This window comes from Henckelia pumila, chromosome 2 (assembly GCF_033568475.1).
Source record: "Henckelia pumila isolate YLH828 chromosome 2, ASM3356847v2, whole genome shotgun sequence".
Lineage (NCBI taxonomy): Eukaryota > Viridiplantae > Streptophyta > Magnoliopsida > Lamiales > Gesneriaceae > Henckelia > Henckelia pumila.
Window position 1 is genome coordinate 30,032,951 of NC_133121.1, and position 22,285 is coordinate 30,055,235.

Sequence of the window (22,285 nt, forward strand, 5' to 3'; positions counted from 1 at the left end):
AAAATATTAAATAAAAAAGCTCTATGAATTCATGGAAAAAAATCACATGTATAATCAAAATAAAATTTGTTAGTTAAACAATACAAAATATATAAATAAGTCAAAATCTAAAAATTATCTACTAGTTTAATAACTAAAAAAACAATCCGGAAAAATACGAGAAAAAATTCAAACTCGATTGTGTTTATTATTAACTTATGCCCCTCCCCCCAAAAGCACTCGATCACTTCAATTTATAATTTATCCACTCCAAACGTTCTTCAATTGTCATTTTCAAGAAAGCCATCTTCTTTGATCTGTTATTAAGCAAGCCAAGTACTGTGAACCGAGTGCGATTATCCAAATCCGGGACTTCCTTAATTGCATCCCAACAATTATCATCTATAGCACCAATCGATTCAATCTTAGAAGAAGCCTTCGCAAGGTTGCAAGAGAGCTTCTACATAATCTCAGGGTCAATATTCTTTGATGTTCTTGATTTTAATTCAAAATCAGTCCTATCTCGTTTTTTTTCTTACTGGAGGAACCTCTGAGCTCATTGGTTGAGAAGACAATGGTGAAGTAATGTCCTCAAGAAATGTAAGCTGATATGAAGATTCTTGTCCATCGTTTTGAATGAATGCACCACTATCGCTATCAAACACGAGATCATCTAATAAACTAGTGCCCATGTGTTGTTCTGTCTCAAATGTTCTCGCATCAGTATCATCTCTTACTGCACTTGAGAATTTTCCAATAGCAGTTCTATTTCCAACTGCAATTATCAAATCTTCATAATCCTCAAAAGTATTGGACCGATAATTCTCATGTCTAGGGTAAGACTAAATAAAAACAAAAAGTAACGAGTGTTAAAAACTAGTTTTAACTATAATGGCAAATGCAAATTTATTATTTTAATTAGAAAGACCCTCATATTAAAATAATCATCTTATACTTCATCGTTAGCCGTGAATTATTTGTCACAGGATCCCATCCAAATCCAAAATTATGACGTGTAAGCTTAGAATAGTTATTGTATCGTTGTTTGAACCACTTCAAACGGCTTTGATATTTTGCGAAAGTTTTTTCACACCATATTTTTTCCTTAAGAGCGGGAAGTATATTTTTTTCCATTGTTATTTTGTTCAACATCTCATTCTTATCACACCACCGTCGTATGGCAGCATCAACCATGAGTTTAAGCAATTCATTGCTTTCTTCAGTCGTTCACAAATTATATTTTGCTTGTGAATCTTCCATTTTCTACAATAAAAAATATCTCGATCTAAAATATTACTAAACATGCATCATGTTTACTAATTCAAACATTTGAAGGAAATATTGTTTTGTTTATTTTTTTTATTTATATTGTTCGCTCACCTAGAGGAAAAACAAAATAAAAAAAAGTGTATAACAATTTTTGTGGTGTTTATAAAGTTTTTTATTCCTATAAAATCAAAGTAATGAGTGCTTAACCAAACCATATAATATCTTTTTTCTCAGATAACCGTTCCTCATTCCCAGTTTTGTAAGGTTGAGGCAATTCTCAAGTCTACTTATTTCTTTTGCTTCTTTGTAAAATCGATGCTATATGAAGCATAAACTAGTAAATTCTCTCCTAGTTGCATTCTATTCCCTCGTCTCCACTCTCCATTGTTCCCATTTCCTACCTTAAAACTCGATTTTTTTAAAGAAATCAAACAACAAATTTTTGTACCAAAACTACAGCAGAGATCATATCCATTAGCTAATACCCTTAAAAAATGGAAAACATAAAAAACAAACAAAAATGTCTGCAAAAAGTGTTTCAATCATATATTTATGTGGTCACTCTTTTGTCTCATGCATTGATGGAGAATTTTGTATTTTCCCAGATTTGGATAATCGCACTGAAAATTTGCATATTTGCACAATGAAATTATTGGAAATTTTCGCACTGGAAATTCCTTATGATTTCTCGTCTCAATCCATATTTTCATATTTGCATAAGGGTTGTGGACCGTAATAAAAAAAAAAAGCAATCCATATTTGCTTCATGCTAACATATACGTACGCAAAATCAAAACCCAAAATATTATTTGTGAAGAAAATGAGGATATGAAATACAATTGAACCATATTTTAAAAAAGTGTTAAAAAAGAAGAAGAAAGAATTTCATACCTGGAAGAAGACGAGAAGCAGTGGAGAGTCTTAGAAACCCCTAGAACCCTAGATGTTTGAGAAAAAAAATGTCTTATCAAAATCTTTGGTATGATGGAAAAAAAATTATGGACTTTTTTTAATGGTACCTAATGCTTCAATATTTGTACAAAAATGTTTTAATAAGAATCATTGAAAATCCATGTAACTTTTCAATATCACTTAACTTTTATAGAGTTTAAAAAAGCCAAGATTGAATACAACTTGACTTTTTAAAACTCTACAAAAATATATTTTGAATACCACTATACTTTTATGGAGTATATAAAAGTTTATATTGAATATCTCTAGACTTTTAAAGTCTATAAAAGTTTTTAAAAGTCTAGAATGAATACACCCAATAATGACAACAACACAAATCTTGATTGTTATTGGATCAAGTTGGTTCGTCCAACCCCAATCCCATACAATCTAATTCACTCGAACAACTTTTTATAGTAATAAAACTTTTATACCAGATAAATAGCAGTTTAAACTTAAAGGTTGAATTTGGTAACTCAAAAGCATAAACATTATGCATATTGCCCAGTTTTCTCGCATATAAATATTCATTAATATAAATAGATACACATGATAAGGTGGAGGTCAATACATGAGATGTCACCAAGGAAGATAGTTGACGAGTCACCACTTTCAACTGACTAACTGAAATGGAAAGAGTTAGGAAGGAGTGAGACGGTTACATATGACTTGTATAAATAGATATGGATACTCAATAAAATTTGATGGTCCGGATCCAACTCTAGCCCAAAGTTTTAAGTCTAGAGATGAAACGACCCTAAGTCTATAATTAATAAATAAATATGCGGAATTTTTTTTTTTTTTATACTTACTAAATAAAATATGTACATATATGCCCATACATATATGCACAGAATAAAAAAATTTAAAAATAAATAAATAAATAAATAAATACTTAAATAAAAATGCATTCTTTAAATAAAATAAATATCTGAGTCAAACATTTAATTAAAAATACTGCATAATTAAAATGATTAAAGTTTGCATGCACTGACAATATTCAATAAAATATTCAAAACTCACAACCACTGAAAAATAATATAAAATGTGTAACGTGCTGACATAATCAAAAACATGCAATGTGACTCAGACATCTATCACGGTCACGGGGTCACTGCATGTCCGCTCATATGTCCTCGCCGCCGGTAGGAGCTACATCCTCCTCTACGAACTCACCTGCACCATACCAGTGTAGTGAGCCTAGAGGCCCAACATGCTAACATAACAAGGGTTTAAAATAATTTAAAACAATTAAATATTAATACATAACATATACATGAATGAGCATGCTTAAAAATATCATGGCATAAACATAACTTAAATTAACTTAAATAACATAATACATACATATTGTTGAGCAGTTAAATTTCTAACATCGCATGGTTGTATCCGTAGTGTAACCTTAAATCATACATTAAATACTGATCAGCGTGGAAACCAACGTACGTGGCGGTGACGAATCACCTCTTAAATTGGCAGTAAACTGCCCTTCAATAGTTCACATATGGGGACGAATCCCTCTTAAATTGTCACACTACTTCAACTTCCAACATAAAATATTTTATTATGGCTCAACCTTAAACACTTAATTATGCATAAAATTATTTCATGAATGCATGTACTTAAATAAAATGTGTGTCCTTCATATATATTTAATTTAATTTCTTACTAACATATAAATATTAAAATAACTTCAATGCATAAAAATAATTAAATATATAATCAGGACACATGCAAATTTCTCATGGATTGTACTGGACTGCTGGCCCTAACACTCAAGCCCAATTACTTAAATCTGGCCCAATAACATACTTAAGCCCAATAAAATTGTTCTAAGCCCAATTAAAATAATTTAAAGCCCATAAAACATTCTAGGCCCAATAACAACTTAAACTGGCCCAATGGGCCCAAAAGCCCAAAGACTGGACCAATAAATTTTATGGGCTCAAAAGCCCATAAAATTAATGGACTAACTTAATTAAAATTTTAAAACCTAAATAAAATTATTTGGGAGTCCAAATAATTTTATTTCTAATTAATTGGCCCAAAAACCAATTAATTCATAAAATACTTTAAAAATAAAAAGACTCGAGCCCGGCCCACCGAACCCAGACCCGGACCAACTTAACCCGACCCACTACCCTACTGACCTGACCCGGACCACAGACCCGACCCGGACCACACCTAAAACCCTAAACCCGATCCCCCCTACCCGACCTTCCCTCGGCCGTGAGCAGCAGGCCTTCATGGCCTGCTGCCGGCCAGCTCCGGCCACCCCTGGCCGGAGCGCCACCGCCCAGACGTAGCCCACGTCTGGGCGGTGCTAACCTGCCGTGGCTCAGCCCGAGCCACGGTCCCTACCTCCAACCCGAAGACTTCTTCCATGGAACCCTAAACTGCACCCCCTTGGACCATCATCGAGCCATCGTGTCTCAGCCCCCTTTCCAGCCCAAACCAGCCAAGCCACCCCAACCTAGGGACCCTAAGGAACCCCCTTCAACCTCTGTCCAACAGCCATACAAGGCATGAAGCAAGAAAACGTGAACATGGAAGAATAACATGAACCAAGTGCATTCCAATCAAAACCAAACGATTGTTTTCTGAAATTTCCTTGAGAAATTCTCATGCATACACACGCACACTATTAACTACTGATATGACACGAAAGTAGGGAAAGAATCATGCCTTGCACCGAAGAAATCGATTGAGCAACGTACGTAGAACGTTTTCGGGACGACGGGACGACGACGACTTGCTTTGGACCTTCAAAAAAACGTGGCTATGGTGTTCTTGGAGGTGTCTCGGTCAAAGGAGATGATGAATAGTGGGGGTGGCGGCTGATGGAGGTGAGTGATCGGCTAAGGGTTTGGGTAGATTAGGTTTTGGGGTTTTATTTTAATTAATATAGGTTTTAGGATAATTAAAAGTTTTAAATATAAAACATAAAATTTTAAAACTCTAAATAAAAGTTAAAAATCTGATAATTTAAGTTAAACATATAAAAAATCCCGAAATTACAAATTTAGGGAATTTTAAAAATGCTAAAAAGTCAATATTTTGGCTTATTTTGAATAAAATGGACTCCTAAAATTATATAAAATTAAATACTAAAAATTTTGGGGTAATAAAACTCAAAATAATATTTTAGGGCTCTAAAAAGGCTCATGAAATTAATTGGCTAGAAAGTTGTCATCTCGTCCGTCCACGGTCCCGTCTACGCGATAAAATAATTAAAATACTAAAAATCATAAAAATCACTAATTATGGGTTAAATGCTTAAAAAATAAATTAAATCATGCACAAATAATTCACATAATTATTTAACCCATAAATCTAAAATTTAAATAATTAAATTTCCTAATTATGCATGTGGAATTACGTATTTAAAATACCGGGTGTTACAAGAGATGAACCTGAAATTAAGAAAATAATGTTAGAGGGGGCCGGGAGGATATCCCGGCGTAACCCCTCCGAAGCTCAAGTTAGAGACGTGAACGAATAAGAGAAAGATGAGATTTGGCATCCCTCAAAATGAAAGTGAATTAATTGAAAATGAAGAGAGAAAACCTGCATTTATAGGAGGAAAAGTAGGGGACCACAAATACTTTGTAGGGGACCACGAGTGTGTAGTTCATGCGCCTCTCCTTTAGAGCTCGCCCTCCAAAGACAACCCAAGACACAAAACTATTCTTACCACCCTAGGGCTCCACCCTAGGGGTCGCCCACCTTAGGGGTTGCCCACCCTAGGCGAGCCTCTCCTCCACTTCCTTCTTCTACACTCTTCACATATAATTTCACATCTCCATTCTAAATTTTCATAAGCTTTTGACTCACCTTAGAGACCCCATGACTAGGGTTCAACTTGATGGGGCTCTCCCTCATCCTTGGGAGCTAACATACACTTTCTTCAACACTTATCTCATGGGCCAACCCTACCCCTTAGAATGAGACTCGAACCTTAGTCTTTGGTTATGAGCCTTTATTGGGCTCAAGCACATGATGGGTCCACTCATGGGGTATCACCAGTTTCCCCTTCCCAAGTCGAGTTGAATCGTAGGTTCAAAACTCTATTGTATGAATTTCATAGTCAGGACCATTATTTCTTGAATTCTCGTTAAGTTAGATATTTGGGGCTGGCAATTCAAAAATTCCTCTAACCGACCTGAAAACTTCGCGGTGCGACCAAGTGACGACTTTCACGGGATTAGTTGATTGGGTTGAGGGATTGGGCCAAAATTTTGAGATAATATAAAGGTGAATTGTAGTTTGGTAGAACCTTTCACGCATCCCTAGGCCCATCTCTCACCATCAATTTTTGAATTTTGGATGATTGGATCCCACCCATCCTTCTTCTATAAATACTCAACCTTCTCCTTCATTTTCATTTTCCTTCGTCTATTTTCACCCCAAGCTCGCCCCCTTACCTTCTCCCCTTCAACATCCCTCGCCCCCTCACGCTCGCCCCACAGCCCCACCCCCTTCGCCCTTCAACTTCTATGCCTCTCGCCCCCTCTCCCCTTCACCACTTGCCCCTTGCCCTTCAGCCCTTGCCCCTACCCTCGCCCTTCAGCCCTACAGCCCTCGCCCCTCACCTCCATTCTTGCCCCCGCCCCTTCACCACTTGCCCCTCGCCCTTCAGCCCTACAGCCCTCGCCCCTCACCTCCATTCTGGCCCCTCGCCCCATCGCCCCATCGGCCCTCGCCCCTCACCTCCATTCTCGCCCCTCGCCCCACACAACCCCTAGCCCCTCGCCCCTACACCACTCACCCTCGCCCCTCACCTACATCCTCGCCCCACACAGCCCCTAGACTCACCGCTTTGTATCCCTCGCCCAATAGCCCTACACTTGTTCGACGAATTGCTCGGCTCAAACTGTTCGTGTTGGATAGTTCTCGCCTCAACTCACTCTATTTCTTCACTCGTTCCTTAACTTTCTATTTCCTTCAAATTTTCATTTCATTTTGTAAGTATTTCTCTTCCACTTTGAAATTTGATTTTACTTGTGTTCCCTATATTCCCCTTGAAAATCATCTTGAGCTGATGTCTTCCTCCGAATCTTCCAATCCTTCACATGATTCCGATGAATCTAGTGATTCTGAGGAGAGTAGTGAGACCAAGGAAAGTAGTGAGTCATGTGAGCCCGAGAAAGTTGAGGAAATCGTAAGTCATAGTCGTCATGGGAAAGAAATTCATCATGTCCAACGAAAAATGAACATTGCCAATGCCGACACCCTTTGGTTTGGGCACTTGACCTCCACCCTCAAGTGTAGTTCCAAACCCATCCATAGGGCCTTAGGACACATTCCTGCCTCCCACCAGATCATAATCACATCCTCAGAAGATTGCCCTTACCTAGCTCCGCTCAGGTATTATACATTCTTCCAGCAGCAGCAAGAGGCGGGTCTTAGGTTTCCTGTGCCAGATTTCTTCAAGGATCTCAGTAGTTACTATCAAGTGCACCTCGGCCAGTTGTCACCCAATGCATTCCGCACCATTTGTAGCTTTTCAGTGTTATTCCACTCTTTGGGTCTAACGATGAATTGCACCACTTTTTCCTACTTCTTGGTCTTGGGTCAATCGAAAGAGGGGTCCATTGATAGGAGTCGTTTTTCTTTGTTTTATTGTTTGTTTTATTAGTGTTTTGCATTCGTTCTTAGTGGTCTTGTTAGTGTTTTTCTAATTTTGTTTGCTTTTAGTGTAATGTTGTGTGTTTTGTCTACTCCTATTGATTTATGGTTAAATTGGCAGGAAAAATAGAAGAAAAAAATAATTCCAGGCTTCATCAGGGGGTGCGCTCGGTCTGCTGAAAAGAGCAGACCGAGCGCTGGCATTATTTTTCCAGGCAAAATGTTGAAGAGTTAGGGGCGCTCGGTCGGTGAAATTGTGCAGACCGAGCGCTCGCTAAAAAAAATCGGGCAGAATGTTGAAGAGTTTAGGGCGCTCGGTCATTGAATTTTTGCAGACCGAGCGCCCGCGCGTATTTTTGGAAAAACTTTGTTTTGGGTGTTTTAAAAGGAAATGACTCTGAAAGCGATATATATAGCATCTTTTAAGACGTTTTGAGGGTTGGAAAAACACAGAAAAGAACGGCGGAGGCGGCTCGAAGATCGAAGTTTCTTCTTCTCGTTGGGAGTTCTTCTTCTTCTTCACGATTTCTGAATTTTATGTTGAAAACTTTATTAGTTTGAATTTTATTATGAGTTGTAGTAGCTAAACTTTATTTTGTTGGAATTTAGGGGATCCTAACCCCGTAACATGTTTTTGTGATTGAATTGTTGGACAAATTGACTGAGTTTTTATGCGAGTATTTGATTTTATCATGTTTTATTATTCTATGTTGAGGAGTAGCTAACTTCAATATAGATTCGTAAGTTGTGAATTGCTGTCGAAAGATAGATTCATGATTAGGACGAGTGATAAAATCCATGGACTTAAAATATGCATAGAGATATGATATTTAGTACATGTTGATAACCATAGACCACCAGGTTGAAAGTTGTAGGAATTCAATGAACGCAAAGCAATTAGTAATGATAAATAATCAAAGAGATTTAATTGTTTCATTAACTTGAATTAGATTGGCATAAACTCGAGAGAGAGTGTCGATATTTTAGGAATTTTTGTCAAATCTATGAGTGTGAAAGTAATTTCAATTGTCTAGATTCAATTAGGGGGAAGGTGAACCGAGATTCCAACAAAACTTCTTCATATTATTTTTTTTGTGCTAAACATTGCTGTGGGTTATTTTATTTTCATTCGAGTAATCTTAAATCAAATTCTTTTCTTTATAATTTTATAATAATCAAAAATCAAATTTTTGTTACTTTGGAGTATAGAAATTAAATAATTTAATTATTGTGACGTAGTCCCTGAGAACGATACTCGTACTCAGTACACTTTTCTATAACTTGAGTCGTGCACTTGCGATAATTTTGAGCAGAAAAGAGATATTATTACATTGAATTTAAGTGTTGGTATTTGTTCGATCAAGTTTTTGGCGTCGTTACCGGGGACTATTGATTACTTTGATTTTTCTTATTTTATTTTCTCTACTTCAATTTTAATCACTATTTTCATCTGTGAACTGCAGGATTCTCTTGCAGTGCATGCAACATTCACCTGAAAGAGAACTCTTGCCTTTTGATCCAAAAATTGAAAGAACTTTTCGCAGAAGAAGAAGGCAACAAAGAGAAGCTATGGCAGAACAAAAACGACTACGTGGAGATGGAGAAGCAGAGAATATTGCACCACTTATCTATAGATCCATGATGGACAGTGCTTTGCCATCCATCGAAAATGCCAGACCAAGCATCATCAGGCCAACCATAGCAGCAAATCAGTTTGAAATAAAGCCTGCCATCATTCAAATGATGCAAAACATAGTCCAGTTTGGTGGGATGACAATCGATGACCCATATGCTCACCTGACGAATTTTATTGAAATCTGTGACACTTTTAAGATGCAGGAAGTTTCTGATGACGCTATTCGTTTGCATTTATTCCTTTTTTCTTTAAGAGATAAATCTAAAGCATGGCTAACAAATCTACCTGCAGGTTCCATCACTACTTGGAATGATCTAGCAAAGTCCTTCCTGACTAAATACTTTCCAACGTCCAAATCAATGAAACTCGGAGCTGACATCACAACATTTACTCAAGGTGAACAGAAAACACTCTATGAAGAAGGGGAGCGTTACAAAGATCTACTGTGGAGATGCCCACATCACCAACTACCAGACGGTCTTGTGGTACAAACTTTTTATTATGGTCTTCCTCACTCAAATCATACCATGTTAGATGCAGCTTGTAAGGCCCGAAAATATTAAATTATTAATTATGAGATTTGAGAATTAAATTTCATATTATGGGCTAATATTGATTTGAGAAGTTATGGACATGATAAATTTAATTTCTGAATCAAAAATATTTAATTTGAGAATGTACGGATTTTGAGAATTAAATTTCGAGAATTCTTAAATTAAAAGAATAAATATTTGATTTGAATATTTATGGAATTTGAGATTAAATTTCATATTTCGGAAATTAAAGAAGATGTATTTTGAAGATGAAACCCGACCAGGGGTTGATTTGAAAATATCAAAGATTTGAGGGCTAAAGTGCAAAAGGCCGGGATTATTGATTTAATCCGAATTTATTTAATTTTAATCTGAGTATATTTAATTTGAGAATATTTAGAGTTTCGATTTTAATTCTAATATTCTTAAATTATTTTGGATTGAAATTGAATTAAAACGAAGGCCGAGGACTGAATTGCAATTACTGAAGACTTGAGGGACTAAATTGCAATTTATGCAATACATATCTGATTTTAATTATATGAATCAGCTTGCAACGTGTAATTTCAAATTTCATTCAGAAAGTGAAGAACAGAGGAAGCCGAACCCTCTTATTCCTTTTTCGGTTTGATTTTCAAATCGTCGTAACTTTTGATCCGCTCGTCCGATTTCGATTCCGAAAGATGTTCTGGAATCCTTGTGACGAAGCCTTCGATTTGATGTAAGTATTTTGTTCTCTCGGCATGTTTTGAAGAAAGGAATTTGGCAGAGAACAGTACCTTGATATAGTTTCATGTTCTTGATCGTATATGTGTTTCGTTGTCGAGACCGGAATGATGAGTTATTGTTATATGAACTTCTGAGTATTTCAACATGTTTTGACTTGTTAATATGTGATTATAGCTGATGATATGATGAATTGAACGATGAATTCAGCTGATATAAGTGATACGAATGATTGAGTTGATTAGAAATGAATTCGATACTGAGTCGGTTCCCGATTTTTAATCGCTACGCCACCGGTTGATGTTTTGACATCGTTTTGATAGCCTATAACTGAGTTGAGATAGTTTTTTAGATGTTATGAATGTTATGGCATTTGTATTTCTCGATTTCAGTTGAGTTTCGAAGGCTAACGATTCAAGACTCCGAGTTATATCGAATTAGAAGGAGTTGAAGTTTGAAATGATGTTGATTGAATCTATATTGATGATTTTGATTCAATTCTGAAATGATTGAATAGAATGAGGTTTGATGTAAATGTTTGATGATATGTTTCAGAGTTTAATAGGAGACTATTGACTCAAAAACCTCAACTTGAAACCGAAGAAGAAGTGATCAAGATGGAAGTGAATGTGAGTGAAGATGATTGATGTTTGAATGATCAGATTCTTGTAGGAGTTGTTGTACTTCCTATTCAGATGTGGAACATCGTCAACTCGAGAATGAAAGGTATAATGACGACATCACGAGTCAGGGACTGTGAAAATAAAGAACGACTATTCTTGAGTTATCCTGAACAAACCACATACTTGTTTAAGTATTTGTTCTTGAGGTAGAACTTATGTTATTGTCGATTCATCACAGGTAGTGGATCTTTATTGCTTTTGATATGATTGTATATTGAATTGATTCTATGCCAAGGTTGCAGTTAACCTTATTTTCTAGCCCGGAATGGCTACGATAGATGGATATCCATGTCAAGATCGGATACGAATCTTGATGGCAACGAAGTGATAAGAATCAATTCTTGAGATAAGCGCGCTATATAAATTGAGTTTTGATTTGAAGTTTGAGTCGATATATGCGTTATCTTTACTCTATTCTTGAGTTGATATGTTTAGAGTTGATATGAATTTATTTAACGCATTTATATGTCGATTATACTGAGAATGATTTCTCACCGGAGTTTATCCGGTTGTTGCTTTGTTTTGTATGTGTGCATTGCAACAGGTGGGGCAGGAGCTTGGTTGAGAGAACATTGATAGCTCGGGAGAGAGATGTAGCAAGTTTGGACTCGGGTTAAGTTGAAGAATGGTAGCAAATAGCATTGAACTTGACATTGAAATCTTGTTTAGAAGCTCACTATTGAGAGTTAGTGTAGCTTGTTGATTTATGTCTTTTATGCTATTCATTGGATGTATTAAATTGTATGAGTTGATAATAGGAACTTGGTATATGAATGTATGCATGTTTTCAGATATTATAACATCCTTAGAATTGATTTGGATGATAATATATACATTGTACTAAAGTTTTGACAGCAAAAGATCAGCAGCAGAATTCGAGCAAAAGTTGGCTAGCTCGATCGGGTGAATGTTACCGATCGAGCGAGGCCTGTTTTTCATGGGCAGAGAATTCGATTTTATTGCTCGCTCGATCGGTAGCTTTTGCCCGATCGAGCGAGACCAAATTTTGTTCAGACCCGAGAATTTGATATTTTGCTCGCTCGATCGGCTGATTTTTCCCGATCGAGCGAGGCTCTGGAATTTTAAAAAAAAAAAATTTTCTTGCTCTTGATTTATTATTCTTTTAATTGTTTGATTAATTGTTTAATTAATCATTAGTTGTCCTAAGACGAGATTAGCAACCCGAGGTCCCCACACAGCTGCAGGTGGAAATTTGTTACGAAAATCACCAGAGGACGGATATGAGTTAATTGAGGAGATGGCATCCAGTAGCTATCATCGTCAATCAGAGAGGAATGCAGTCAGAAAACCCGCAGGAATGCATCAAGTTGATGCATTCACTTCAGTAGCCGCTCAACTAGAGGTCATGAATAAGAGGATAGAAGAGCTAACTCTAGGGCAGTCTGCAATGCGTATTCAAGAGGTGTGGTGTGAGAAATGTGGTGCTGAACACTTCACGAAAGATTGTCAAACTGGCAATCCATTATATCAGCCAGATGGAGGAATGGTAAACCATGTAGAAAATCAGAATCACCCCAGGAATGATCCATTCTCAAACATTTATAATCCAGGGTGGAGACAACATCCAAATTTTTTGTGGGGAGGGCAGAATAATAGGCCATATGGGAATCAGAATTACGGAAAACAACCTCAAGAGGAGAAGTCAAGCATGGAACAGATGATGTAGAAGTTCATATCATCCACTGAGACCAGAATGCAGAATCAGGATGCATCGATTAAGAACTTGGAAAATCATATTGGGCAGTTAGCCAAAGCAATGTCCAGCAGAGAGCTAGGTACTTTACCAAGTGACACAAAAAAGAATCCAAAGGAGTAGGTCAAGGCTGTTGAATTAAGAAGTGGGAAGAAACTCGAAGGTGAGAGACAAAGAGAGAAAGAGTCAGAACCGTCTACACTAGGGACAACTGCAGGTAAGTCCTCTAATTCTACACAACCACCCACATCACAGTCAAATATTGTTATTCCTCCACCTTTTCCTGCAGCTCTCAAGAAGGCCAAACTAGATTCTCAGTTTGCCAAATTCCTAGAAGTATTCAAGAAGTTGAATATAAATATCACCTTCGCTGATGCACTGACGCAAATGCCTAGTTACGCTAAATTTTTGAAGGAGATTCTCTCCAGCAAGAGAAAATTGGAGGAGCATGCAATGATTAGCCTAACAGAAAATTGTTCGGCGCTAGTTCAGAACAAGATTCCACCAAAGCAAAAGGATCCAGGGAGTTTTTCTATTCCTTGTGTTATTAATGATGTGCAATTTCAAAAAGCTTTGTGTGACTTAGGTGCGAGTATAAACTTAATGCCATATTCTGTTTTCAAGAAACTGAACTTGGGAGAGCCGAAATCCACCCGGATGTCGTTACAACTGGCGGACAGATCTATCAAATATTCCAGGGGAATAATAGAGGATGTGCAGGTGAAAGTCGATAAGTTCATCTTTCCGGTGGATTTTGTGGTGCTTGATATGAAAGAGGACTTGGACATGCCACTTATATTGGGAAGACCTTTCCTGGCAACAGGGAAAGCATTAATCGATGTCCAAAAGGGAGAGCTACATCTGAGAGTGGGAGAGGAGAAAATTTCCTTTGATGTTTTTAATGCACTGAAATTTTCACAAAATGATGAAGAGTGTTTTCAGATTGATGTTGTGGACTCACTTCTATATGATTATGTGCAGGACACATTTCAGGAACCATTAGAAGCCGCACTAATATCCCCTCATCGTGATGACATAGTCAATGGGGATAAAGAAGAGATGACAGCTTACTTGAATGATAACCAGTCATGGAGGAAAGGTGGCAAGCTCAGACTCGAAGATCTTGGTGATCGGAAGGATTTAGTCCTCCAGAAACCAAGTCTTGAAGAACCACCAACTGTGGATTTGAAACCATTACCTACCCATATCAAATATGTCTTTTTAGGTGAGAATGAAAATTTACCTGTCATAATTTCTTCTTCTTTGACAGGTGAGATGGAGACCAGCTTGCTAAACGTTCTCAAAAGTCATAAGAGTGTGTTTGCCTGGAAGGTTGCAGATATCAAAGCTATTAATCCATCTATCTACATGCACAAGATATTAATGGAAGAGAACATCAGCCCCATGGTCCAACCACAGAGGAGATTGAATCCAAAGATGCAAGAAGTGGTAAAGGTTGAAACGATAAAACTTCTGGATGCAGGTATCATTTATCCCATTTCTGATAGTGCATGGGTAAGTCCGGTGTAATGTGTACCCAAAAAAAGGGGAAATAATTGTCATTAAAAATGAACAGAATGAGTTGATACCTAGGATAGTTACAGGGTGGCGTGTATGTATAGACTATAGAAAATTGAATGACGCAACCCGTAAAGACCATTTTCCCCTCCCCTTCATTGACCAAATGTTAGAAAGGCTTGCTGGGTATGAGTTTTATTGCTTTTTAGATGGGTATTCAGGATACAATCAAATTCCGATTGCACCTGAAGATCAGGATAAAACAACTTTCACTTGCCCATATGGTACATTTGCCTATAGGCGCATGCCTTTTGGTCTTTGCAATGCTCCTGCGACTTTTCAGAGATGCATGACTGCTATATTTCATGATATGGTCGAAAATTTTCTAGAAATATTCATGGATGATTTTTCCATTTTTGGCCAGTCTTTTGATGCATGTCTGAATAATCTTAACACTGTTTTGATGAGATATGAGGAAACAAACTTGGTACTCAACTGGGAAAAGTGTCACTTCATGGTGACCGAAGGTATTGTATTAGGACACCGCATATCGGAGCAGGGAATCGAGGTGGACAGGGCCAAGGTGCAAGTCATTCAGAATCTACCTCCACCGACGACGATCAAGGGAGTCAGAAGTTTTCTAGGCCATGCCGATTTTTATCGGCGGTTCATTAAATATTTTTCAAAAATTGCAAAACCTCTGTCTTTATTATTGATGAAAGATACGCCTTTTAATTTTGATTCCACTTGTTTGCAGGCGTTTGAATTTTTGAGAGAAAAATTGGTGACTGCACCAGTGCTGACTTCACCATATTGGATCTTCCATTTGAGGTAATGTGTGTGACGCCAGCGACACAGCTGTCGGAACTGTACTTGGCCAGAGGATAGACATGGTATTTCGTACTATTTATTATGCTAGAAAAACCTTAAATGAGGCTCAATTGAATTATGCTACCACTGAAAAGGAGTTGCTAGCTGTAGTTTTTGCATTGTACAAGTTTCACTCATACCTTGTACTTTCGAAAATCACTATATACACTGATCATTCTGCAATTAAACACCTTTTGGCTAAGAAAGATGCAAAACCTAGGTTGATTAGGTGGATTCTACTCTTACAAGAATTTGACTTAGAGATAAAAGATAAAAAAGGAGTAGAAAATGTTGTTGCTGATCACCTATCTAGACTAGAATGCATTCCTGATTGTGCAAAGAATGATACTGAAGAAATAGATGATTGGTTTCCTGATGAGAAGTTGTTTGCCATAGAACACTCACCGTGGTATGCTAATTTTGCAAATTACTTGGTCACGAGCACACTCCCACATAATTTGTCTTTTCATCAAAAGAAAAAGTTTTTATCAGATGTCAAGCATTATTTTTGGGAAGAACCTTTCTTGTTTAAAATCTGTGCTGACTCTATGATCCAGAGATGTGTGGCAGAAGGAGAAATGACAAGCATCCTCAGTCATTGTCATGATCATGAGGTAGGTGGCCATGTTGGGCCTATCAAGACGGCAGCTAAGGTACTTGAATGTGGGTTTTATTGGCCCAATCTTTTTAAAGATGCGCGTGCTTATGTTCTTGAGTATGATAGATGTCAGCGGATAGGTAATATATCAAACCATCATGAAATGCCATTGAATAATATTATTGAGTGTGAGATATTTGATGTGTGGGGAATCGACTTCATGGAACCATTTCCAAACTCTTTTACAAAAAAATACATTTTGATTGCCGTCGATTATGTTTCTAAATGGGTAGAAGCTGAAGCTTTTGCGACTAATGATGCACAGGTGGTTCTAAAATTTTTGAAGAAAAATATTTTTAACCGCTTTGGTACACCCCGTGCAATTATTACTGATGGTGGCACCCACTTTTGCAATAAACTTTTGGAAAAACTTTTGAAAAAATATGGTGTCAAGCATAAAGTTTCTACAACTTATCATCCCCAAACGAGTGGCCAAGTCGAAGTATCCAATCGAGAAATTAAGCAAATTTTAGAAAAAAGTGTGAGTACTAATAGAAAAGATTGGGAACTTCGACTTGATGATGCATTATGGGCCTATAGGACTGCTTTCAAAACACCTATAGGCACTTCCCCTTATAGACTGTTGTTTGAAAAGACATGTCATTTGCCAGTTGAGTTAGAGCATAGAGCATATTGGGCTATCAAAACATTAAATTTTGAATTTGCTGCTGCAGGTGAGAAAAGATTGCTTGAGCTAAACCAATTGGAGGAATTTCGTGATCAAGCATATGATATGGCGGTGTCATAAAAAGAAAGGACCAAGAGAATACATGATCGGCACATTCGTCATAGAGAATTCAAGGAAGGGGAAGCAGTTCTTCTGTTTAACTCTGGGTTGAGGTTCTTTCCTGGAAAATTGAAGTCTCGGTGGTCCGGCCTGTACAAAATCACTAAGGTGTATCCATCGGGGGCCATTGAAATCAAAGATGCAAGAAACGAGTCTTTCACGGTCAATGCTCAGAGACTGAAACACTATGTAGGGGGTGATGTCGACTCTACGCAAGTCATCACCACACTGACGGACCAAGACTAGTTTGGGGAGGAAAACAGTCGAGCTCTAGACTCTAAATTGAGAACTACTCCCTTACCTTAATTTTATTTTATTTTATTTTGCTTTGAAATTTTTTTTAAATTTTCCATTCTTTTGATTTCTAGTAGTTTTACTTTTCGTTTTTGTTTTTTTTGAAAAAAAAAACTCACTGTTTTACTCAAACGGGGGTGCGCTTGGTCTGCTAAAAAGAGCAGACCGAGCGCCCAAAACTCCCCCGTTCACTGTTTTCTTAAAACTGGGGTGCGCTCGGTCTGCTGAAATTAGCAGACCGAGCGCCCAAAAATCCCCAACTCTCTGTTTTATATAATCGGGTATGCGCTCGGTCTGCTAAAAAGAGCAGACCAAGCGCCTCGCGCAGAATATGAAAAATATATAACCCGATCCCCTTTTCCTCTCTTATTTCTTTCTTTCCTTCTCTCCTTCAAAACCCTACGCCGCCTCCTCTCCTCCTTTTTCTCACTTTTGCTCATCAAATTCGCAGCTACTCTCTCTGATTTTTCTCTGATTTTGATTACGATAGGTCCTAAAAGAGCAAAGATTGCCACCTCTCGTGCTACTCCTTCTTCTTCCAACATCATTGATGGCAAGTTCATATCCATGGAGGCCAAATCACGCTATGAAGCTGCGAGGATCAATCGAAATCCTATTCCAGAGCGAGGCATCAATCTATCCGAGGCTCTTACTCTCGCCCTCAGCATCCCGGAACGTGGATGGGTTGAGTTTTTCCGAACACCACAAGCGGCTGTTGTTCCGTTGGTAAGAGAATTCTATGCAAATGCCCCGGAACGAACAGATAGCACAACCTTTGTACGGGGTAAGATGGTCTCTTTCGATCCTCAAGTTATTAACAATTTATTGAAAACCCCGGAGGTAGACGATAGCCTATTCCAAAAATTTAAAGCTAATCCGGATTATAATCTCGTGTCTGCTGCACTGTGTTATGATGGGAATGTGTGGAAAGATTCGGCTAGGTTCATATCTTTTAAAGAAATTTTTTTGATAATGGAATCGGCTTTGTGGTATGCGTTCCTCATGGACCGAATGATGCCGGTGTCCCATACACATGTCATGGTGATGAGCCGATATTTGTTGTTGTATGCTTTGCACAAGAAATGGCAAATCAATGTAGGAAAGCTCATCAACAGAGAGTTTATACAATTCCATCCGCTCACCGAACATTGGAATCTTCTTCCCTTCTATCGTCACCGTCCTCGGTGTGAAAGCTGGAATCAAAATCCGAGATGATGAAGAATGGCAGCATCCGATGCAAGATGTGGACCAGTCACTTATGAGGACAAATAGAACTTTCAGATTACAAGAGTTCACATCGAAGGGACAAGCAAGTTCCGGGGCCGGTACCTCTTCGAGCCGCATACCAAAACCAATGACAAATCGTCGCCCTGCCACTGAGACGACAAATGAGCTGTATGCTTGGGCTCAATACCAGAATGAGTACCAAAAAGTTGATAGTGCACACTCGGAATCACAGACTGCTATGCTCCGCACATTAATCTCTAATGCCGGATTGGATCCTGCTGCCTACCCCACTCCGCCACCATATCCCCCTCCGTTCCATTTCCACTACACTGCTCTTCGAGCAAATTATCCCGATGATTCAGATGATGAAGCCGAAGGCGACGACGAGGACCAATAATCAGGGGAGTTTTTGTTTTCAATTTTTTTTATTGTTTTTTGTGTGTGTTTTGCTTGTTTTCTTTTTGTTGTTTTGTTTCGTTTGTCTAGCATTGGGGACACTGCTAGATTTTAGTTTGGGGAGGGTGTCTTTTATGTTTTCATGTATATTGTCTTTAATTTTTTTTGATTGTTTGCATTTCGTCGTTATCTTTTGTTTTGTGTCGTGTTATGCATTTGTGGATGAAATCATAAAAGCCAGTGATGAAATTTTTTTTATTATGTTTGTGTTTGATAGCTGAAATCCATGAACATCTTCTGACAAAATTTTTGTTTAACTGGTAGAACCAAGTAGATGAATAGATCTTTATATACTCTGTGATGTATGCTCGAGTCTGAATTTGGAACGTACAAACTTGGATAGGATTGAGGCGTTGTTTGAATTTTTGGGCCTACTTTCTCTTGAAGTAACATCATCCTTAAAAGCCCTGTTGAGCCTTCACAATGTTTATGAGTACATGAGGTACAAAAATCTGAAATCTGTTGACAATCATCATTTACTGCTGATGATTGCTTAATTCTGCACTTGTCAAAATTTGTATGATTTGATTGTGAATTGAGACTTGTCTATAACTAGTTCGAACACTCTTCGAGGTGCAATACGGGCATAACTGTGATTAGGAATAATTTAGGTAATCTTTCTGTGAATCGTTTGAGCCTTTCAAGCTACCTTTTGATACATGCTATCTCTAGTACCTTCTTTGAGATTTATTGAAATCGAATGGCATGCGTGAAAACGTGGGAATAAACCTCAATTCTTCATTTTTTCTAATCCTACACTCATTACCGAAGAATAGCTTAAACACTATTTCCCACCCTAAAGGGAGTAAGTTGAATGTGAAATGGCATATGCTTCGGAATTGTAATTGCAAAGTGAAATAGTGTATTTGGAAATGCTGAAAAAATAAAAAGAAAAAAATTTATAAAGATTTGAGATGAAATTTTTTTTTTTCAAAAGAAGTGAAGTCAATAGATTGATGAAATGAATTAGAAGGAGAAAGAAGAAGGCAACGAAAATGAACAGTTGGGTATAACTTATTTCCTTAACTGAATCGATATCCTTCGTTTGTAGCCATAAACCAGACCTAACATTATAAGCTTATTAAGACTTATTGACCGAGTCACAGTTGCCCAATATACTAGTGGAGAAGGGTTGTGAGAATTTAGCCTATGGATAGTTGATAGACACTTTTAATGAGTATGGATTTTTGATCAAAACACGCACACACTGTAATTCTTTGATTTAAACCAATGTGAAGTGTGTATCATTGAATGTCTCTCATCTTTGAGCTTATAGTACCTAAAAAGTCCTCATGATCCTTGAATGTGTGAATTGAATTCGGAGGAAGGTATGTTGATACGTGAGTTGCGGGATTTAGGAGTTTACAAAGTTTTTTAGTTTTTTTTTTTAAAAAAAATGTTAGTAGATTGATATGATTGGATTTGTAATCTTTTGGAAGAAATTCTGAGGCTTGAAAAGTTTGAGTTCATCCACCTTTGTCGTTGTGTCGTGTTTTTGTTTGCATTCTAGTTTGTCACCTATTTTGCTTGAGGGCAAGCAAAAGGTTAGTTTGGGGAGGTTGATAGGAGTCGTTTTTCCTTGTTTTATTGTTAGTGTTTTGCATTTGTTCTTAGTGGTCTTTTTAGTGTTTTTCTAATTTTGTTTGCTTTTAGTGTAATGTTGTGTGTTTTGTCTACTCCTATTTATTTATGGTTAAATTGGCATGAAAAATAGAAGAAAAAAATAATTCCAGGCTTCATCAGGGGGTGCGCTCGGTCTGCTGAAAAGAGCAGACCGAGCGCTGGCATTATTTTTCCAGGTAGAATGTTGAAGAGTTTGGGGCGCTCGGTCGGTGAAATTGTGCAGACCGAGCGGTCGCTGAAAAAAATTGGGCAGAATGTTGAATAGTTTAGGGCGCTCGATCGGTGAATTTTTGTAGACCGAGCGCCCACGCGTGTTTTTGGAAAAACTTTGTTTTGGGTGTTTTAAAAGGAAAGGACTCTGAAAGCGATATATAGCATCTTTTCAGACGTTTTGAGGGTTGGAAAAACACAGAAAAGAACGGCGGAGGCGGCTCGAAGATCGAAGTTTCTTCTTCTCGTTGGGAGTTCTTCTTCTTCACGATTTCTGAATTTTTTGTTGAAAACTTTATTAGTTTGAATTTTATTATGAGTTGTAGTAGCTAAACTTTATTTTGTTGGAATTTAGGGGATCCTAACCCCGTAACATGTTTTTGTGATTGAATCGTTGGACAAATTGACTGAGTTTTTATGCGAGTATTTGATTTTATCATTTTTTATTATTCTATGTTGAGGAGTAACTAACTTCAACATAGATTCGTAAGTTGTGAATTATTGTCGAGATATAGATTCATGATTAAGACGAGTGATAAAATCCATGGACTTAAAATATGCATAGAGATATGATATTTAGTACATGTTGATAACCATAGACCACCAGGTTGAAAGTTGTAGGAATTCAATGAACGCAAAGCAATTAGTAATGATAAATAATCAAAGAGATTTGATTGTTTCATTAACTTGAATTAGATTGGCATAAACTCGAGAGAGAGTGTCGATATTTCAGGAATTTTTGTCAAATCTATGAGTGTAAAAGTAATTTCAATTGTCCAGATTCAATTAGGGGGAAGGTGAACCGAGATTCCAACAAAACTTCTTCATATTATATTTTTTTTGTGCTAAACATTGCTGTGAGTTATTTTATTTTCATTCGAGTAATCTTAAATCGAATTCTTTTCATTATAATTTTAGAATGATCAAAAATCAAATTTTTGTTACTTTGGAGTATAAAAATTAAATAATTTAATTATTGTGACGTAGTCCCTGAGGACGATACTCGTACTCAGTACACTTTTCTATAACTTGAGTCGTGCACTTGCGATAATTTTGAGCAGAAAAGAGATATTATTACATTGAATTTAAGTGTTGGTATTTGTTCGATCATCCATTTATGTGGCTTCTCGTTCCAATCCCAAACTTTTGTCGGTGTTCCTAGTCACGTGAAAAGTTAGAAAAAAATGTTTCTTTTTCATCAAACCCCCTAAAGAGTGGCAGTGCACCAATGATTGGTATCCCACCTTCACTAAGCCCGACCCTCCCGAAAACCTCAAGAAAAACAAAAAATATCTTTGCATGCAAGAGAAAATGGGAGATAGGTGCTTTAGCATTCCTCACCTTTTATCCGAAGATCTCTTATGCCACCCTAATCTTAGCCCCGCGGGTGTCGAGTTGGAGAGTGATGCCGGTAGCTACTTTACCTTCTAAACTTTATGATGAAAAATCTTCCACATCTTCTAATATTCTCATGCTTTTATATCTTCATATTTGCAGGGACTAGAGTCATGAATGCCATATTC

General features: G+C 37.4%; 1 protein-coding gene across 1 annotated transcript; it reads right to left on the reverse strand.

The window, feature by feature from the left end:
• Nucleotides 1-223: 223 nt before the first annotated feature.
• Nucleotides 224-6,884, reverse strand: LOC140877450 (uncharacterized protein At2g29880-like). Its single transcript, XM_073280987.1, has 3 exons — nucleotides 6,792-6,884; nucleotides 519-821; nucleotides 224-415 (listed from the first exon to the last, which is right to left on the reverse strand). The coding sequence occupies exons 1-3, from the start codon at nucleotides 6,882-6,884 to the stop codon at nucleotides 224-226; spliced, it is 588 nt and encodes a 195-aa protein (XP_073137088.1).
• Nucleotides 6,885-22,285: the final 15,401 nt, after the last annotated feature.